This window comes from Bos indicus x Bos taurus, chromosome 5 (assembly GCF_003369695.1).
Source record: "Bos indicus x Bos taurus breed Angus x Brahman F1 hybrid chromosome 5, Bos_hybrid_MaternalHap_v2.0, whole genome shotgun sequence".
Classification (NCBI taxonomy): Eukaryota; Metazoa; Chordata; class Mammalia; order Artiodactyla; family Bovidae; genus Bos; species Bos indicus x Bos taurus.
The window spans coordinates 60643066-60649065 of NC_040080.1; the positions used below are offsets into that span (position 1 = coordinate 60643066).

Genomic DNA, 6000 nt, shown 5'->3' on the forward strand with positions numbered 1-6000 from the left:
CATTGGATTGCATAGAGTTGGATGTGACTGAAGCGACTTAGCCTGCATGCATGCAGTCTCAAGTTGATATGGCAGCATTTGTCTGGTACCAAGGGGAAGAGGAATCTGTATATTTTTTCTTACACTTGTCTATAAGAAAGTCATGCTGTGCTGAGAGAGGAGAGGAAGGAAGTTGGCCCTGGATCAAATAAGTATGTGTGACTATTTATATTGGCTTTATTCACAATATCTGATAACTGAAAACACCTCAACTGCCAAACAATTTAAGAGTACCAAAATTTGGTACATATGTAAATAGAATACTCATCAATAAAAAGAATGAGTTACTTATAGATATTACAACATGAATAAACCTCAAAATCATTTTCCTCAGTGAAAAAAGCCTGAGATAAAAGGGTGAATACTGTATGCAAACATATTTATATCCAAAAGAAAATCACATCACTGGTTATTTGAAAATGGACTTGGAAGGAAGCATGATTAATAAAGGGCATGATACATCTTTTGGAGGTGATGGAAATGATCTGTATCTTGATATGGTGATGGTTTCACTGATGTATAAAACTGGCTAAACTCACAGAAATGTATACTGAATGAATAAAGTTCATTTCACACTAATTATTTCTCAATAAAGTATTTGAGAAAAAATCATAAGTAGAGCTTCATTTTTAGATGCAAGGAGTTGCGTTTAGAGCACTGACTCACATATATCTTATTTTGGATTGGAGATTTTAAAAAGATCTTTTTGGCCCCTCCCAAAAAATTCTCACTAGAAAACAGTGCTTGTATATATGTTGACTCCTATTAGACTTAGGCTGATTTTTCCCTCATTCTCTTTCTTTTCTTCTTTTCTTTTTAAGTTTGAAGTCCCTGTTCCTCATGGACCTTGGTTCTGGAGTCTAGATGTCTTAATAGCTAATTTATGCTTCTTTCTTCCCCAGGAGGCCTGTTTCCCAGAAGGTAAAGGAAGCCTCAATGCTGCAATTATTAGAAAAATTTATATTTTTATGCCAAAAGCATAGCTGTTATGAATAACTGCTGCTGTTATTTTGGCAGGTTATCAGATATCCCAGATGATTCAAGGCCTCTACATGGATATCTAAGACAATCTATTTTCCTTAAAAGCATTCAAGCACTAGAGAATGCAGGATAAAGACTATCCTGCTGATTGATTTCTCAGGTTTACTTTGCATAACTACAGATTATAGTTACTGAAAGTATTTCAGAGTTATCCAAGCATCACTGGAAAATTCAATTCTTTCTCTTCTACAAAGGATATAACATTTTCCAGTGTCAAATACTAAAGGAAATTTCCTCATAAAGGAATTTATAAGACAATAAATATCCTTATTACATAGTGTGATAAGGAAAATAAGCTTAATTTCTCTATAGAAAGAATATGAAACTGAGATACTGAACATGTATTTGGAAATTCTGAGAGGAAGGGATTTCATTTTATTTTGACATTATTTTTTTCAGTATTTGTAGTTGTAACATAGACATTAACTTTGTTTACTCTTTTTAGAATGAAAACAATAAAAAGGCAAAAAAATCAGAATTCTGAGGCTTCTTTTTACAGAATATGCAAATTACCAAACAATATAAGGTAAGAGTAAATTTTAAAATGTGTGAGTTTTTGACAAATAATAAATCACCAACTATTTAACCATTGACTACTCTGGGAAAAATACTCTTCTTTTGTCAGATATAAATGTCTTTAGCTATAAACATTAATATTAGAATGAGTTTGTTAGGAATCATTTCAATTCAGTTTAGCTGCTCAGTCCTGTCCAACTCTTTGTGACCCCATGGACTGCAGCATGCCAGGGCTGTTCGGTCCATCACCAACTCCTGGACCTTGCTCAAAAGTTAAAATGATCTGGTCCCTTGACCCCAGGCAGGATTAAAGAAATATAAATAAGATACACTATTTTTCAAAAAACATTTCGCAACTATTACTGTGTTTCCTTTCACTGTCTAAATAGTTTATACTTCCTCAGATCCTAAGAAAAATCTACTTAAAATCTTTCCCCTTTATAATTATCTGCATATTTAATTTTTGATGGAGCTGGTGAATAACAAAAATATATCAAAATGACATCATACCATTTTACTGAAAGCCATATTTTTCTCCTGCAAAATATTATACTTCTTTCAGATTTCTTTATTAAAGAAAAAGTTTATAGATTAAGAGCATGGATTCAAGAGCCAGATTTCTGGGCTCCAGACTTCAATTCTGACCCTAGTAGGTGGCTTTCAACATATTTTATTTCTTGGCACTTCATTTTTCTTACTATAAACCAGAGAATACAATACTACTCACCTCATATTATTGTTGTATATATTAAATGAGCTACTATGAAAGCATTTAGAAAAGTGGTCTATAAAAGATTCCACATAATGTTTGCCATTATTACTATTGTCTAGGCACAGTCATGCACATAAAGGCCTGAGGAGAAGGAGTGATCTTATTTGAACTGTCTAGTAAATGTACTAATGATGACTATGAAATTTATATTCAAGATAAATAAGAATGCAATAAACAATTTATTCATATATATCTTTTGTTCAGTATCAATTTCTAAAGTAATTCTATGTAGACAGTGTAAATCTCTTTCTTACACACTATGAACTGTTAGCTGAGGAAATGTGATAAAATTGCATTTATGAAAAAGAATTTGAGGCTTATCTGAAATTTGAAGAATTTGAGACTCATGCATGAAATTCTAGCATGCAAGTGATAATAATTTTTGTGTTTGGTTGTTCACAACTTATTCTTTGTGAGTGTATAACTTACATCAGAATCCAAAGTTTCCATTACCCAGAAAAAGTAATCACAACCTTTAAGTAGTCTTAAAATTCAGTCATTTTCTTTGTATCTGCTGGTAATCTAAGTTTGCCAAGCTAAGTTTTACTAAACGAGACTACTGAAGCCCTTAATATCACCAAACCAAGATACCAAAATTGCTTCCAAATGTCATTTATTGAAATATTTGTGCTCTCACAATCAGTCTTATGACATTGCATTCATTGCATAAATCATAAATAGGAAATATAATCAGAAGTGATACTTGCAAACATGAAAGTCATTTGTGTTTGAAGGCACTGTATAAGTTTCATGAGGAAAAGATCTAATTCCAGCACTTGTATGAATTAGTAATTTTTAAGGTTTAAATAAATAATGATCATAGAATAGCTTTGTGACTCCTATACTGAAAGAGATTATTTGTAGCTAGGATGACAGCCAAGAGTTCATTTGTTTATTTTGCCTTGTACCTCTCAGCAGGTTTCTGCCATGGGTGACAGGGAAACATGCAACCACTCAGAAGTGACTGACTTCATTCTTGTAGGCTTCAGGGTCCGCCCAGAGCTGCACATTCTCCTTTTTCTCCTATTTCTGCTTGTCTATACCATGATCCTTCTCGGGAACATAGGCATGATGGTCATTATCATGTTTGATCCCCGGCTGAACACACCAATGTATTTCTTCTTAGGCAACCTCTCCTTCATCGACCTCTTCTATTCTTCTGTTATTGCACCCAAGGCTATGATCAACTTCTGGTCTGAGAGCAAGTCCATTTCCTATGCAGGCTGTGTGACTCAGTTCTTTCTCTTTGGCCTCTTCATTGTGACCGAGGGGTTTCTCCTGGCAGCCATGGCTTATGACCGCTTCATTGCCATCTGTAATCCTCTCCTCTACACTGTCCAGATGTCAACACATCTCTGTGTTCAGTTGGTGGCTGGTTCCTATTTTTGTGGCTGCATCACCTCAGTTCTTCATACCAGCATGACATTTGCTTTATCCTTTTGTGCTTCTCGGACCATTGACCATTTTTACTGTGATACTCGCCCCCTTCAGAGACTATCTTGTTCTGATCTCTTCACCCTTAAAATGGTTTCTTTCACCTTCTCTGGCCTCATTGTCTTCCCTACCATCATAGTTATTATTGTTTCTTATTTGTACATTGTGTCCACAGTTCTAAAGATACCCTCCACTGAGGGACGTCAGAAAGCCTTCTCCACTTGCAGCTCCCACCTGGGAGTCGTGAGTGTACTGTATGGTGCTGTCTCTTTTATGTATCTCACTCCTGACACATTTCCTGAGCTCAGTAAAGTGGCCTCCTTGTGTTACACCCTACTCACTCCCATGTTGAATCCTCTGATTTACTCTCTGAGAAACAAACATGTCAAAGAAGCGCTATACAAACTTGTGGAGAAGAAAAGTACTATTCTGTGATTATTATTTCTCTTCCACTAATGAGTGGTGTCTGTTTATTTTGTACTCTTCTGGTCATCAATGAAAGTATTCTCCTCAGTATCATAGAAATATTATCAAAAGCTTTTAAAAGGTAATGTATCCTTTCCATATATTACTTTTTTTTTTTTATGTGAGCATTGTCAAACCTAAATGTCCTAGATATTGGAGATTATCTGGATACTGTAGAAGCATTTTTCATGGTGAATCTTCAGACTAATCTCAAATAAAATTTTATTTCACAAAATTTATTTCTATTTTTATGGCAAAGTGTTGGACACTATTTTAATATATTATTACAGTGGTTAAGGAATTATTTTGAATGATGTTAGTCTTTAGAATTGGTCCTTCCCTTACACACAGCCCCTGGTTACTCAGACCATAAAGAATCTGCCTGCAATGCAAGAGATCCAGGTTTGATCTCTGGGTCGCGAAAATCTCAAGAGAATGAGTGGCTACCCACTAGTATTTTTGCCTGGAGAATTCCATGGACAGAGGAACCTGGCAGGCTATAGTCCATGGGGTTACAAAGAGTCAGGGACAACTAAGCAACCAACAGATTTTACACACAATTAATCATTGGACATTGACAATAATGTCCATCTTACTTTTAAAGTAAATTATTTCTCAATTTAATCACTAGTTTCTCTGGTATGTTAAATGGTGTTGAAACAAGCAGATTGCCAGTAATTTCTCCAGCAAAAATGGGTTTATTTGGGATCAGCAGATAATTGCAATTTGTGGTATGTAATCATGGCGAGCCACATGCAACTCTCTGCATGCCAAGGGAAGGAGAACAGTTTTATAGAAGGAAGAGGAATTTGGGAACGTTCTAGTGAACTGTCTATGGCTTTTTAATGGCTCAGTCTTTGCCAGGTAAGAAGAATAATCTTCTTGTAGCCCTTCCAAAGGAATAGATCGAAGCCTGAAAATCCCAGCATCATCTCAGAAAACAAGCCCTGTTCCTGAATGAACGAGTTGAAGGCTAGCCACCTTAGGAGAAGCTGCCTCGGTTCTGCAGGGAACAGGCTGAAGGCTAATCAGTTTCCATTGAACAGTCTGATCTCAAATCACACCAAAGTGTCAAATGAGTACTAGCCTAAAGAACAACACCTTAACAAGAATGTCAGAAACTTTAAATATACCTCAAATAAAGCCAGGAGGGCTTCAAAGGCAAAGAAGGTGCAAGCTCAGTTCCAGGAGAAAAACATCTGCAATACCCAGGGTTGGTGAGAAAAACACTATGCAACAATGGGCTCAAATGAGGGTACCACACTTGTTTGTTCACCTGCTCTAGAGCTGTTGGGAGTCTTCTCTGGTCCCTGAGGGAACCACTGAAATGACCTGAAACAAGTAGACTGCCAGATATTTCTCCAGCAAACATGGAAGAGAAGCACAGAGTTGCAGTTCAAGGTCTGCAGCCAAGGCCAGACACATGTAAGTTCCTGAATGACATGGGAAAGAAAACTCTTAAAGATGAGGAAAGAAAGACTGACCATGTCAACTACCAATTGCCATCTACCTCTATAAGGATTAAATCATATGCTGGTATAGCTGCTGATTTTCAACAACCTCTGAAAGGAGTTAGGGTAGAGTGCAGAAATGAGACATTCTGTGCTCTGGGAAAAACTGGCAGGACAGGTCTTCAGATAGATATTTTCAGGAGCCAATTTGATAAGCCCAGTTCTTGTATCTCCTAATATCTAGAAAGGCACTAAAATCCTTCATGATGACAAATGTTCCTT

The 6000-nt window shown here is 36.2% G+C and overlaps 1 protein-coding gene across 1 annotated transcript; it reads left to right on the plus strand.

Annotated features, from left to right (window-relative positions):
* The first annotated feature begins 3238 nt into the window (after positions 1 to 3238).
* Positions 3239 to 4237, plus strand: LOC113893666 (olfactory receptor 9K2-like). Its single transcript, XM_027543553.1, has one exon. The coding sequence runs from the start codon at positions 3296 to 3298 to the stop codon at positions 4235 to 4237; it is 942 nt and encodes a 313-aa protein (XP_027399354.1). The 5' UTR covers positions 3239 to 3295.
* Positions 4238 to 6000: the final 1763 nt, after the last annotated feature.

Coding starts and splice junctions, on each gene's coding strand:
- LOC113893666 (XM_027543553.1), top strand. CDS start 3,296: ATGGGTGACAGGGAAACATGCAACCACTCAGAAGTGACTGACTTCATT.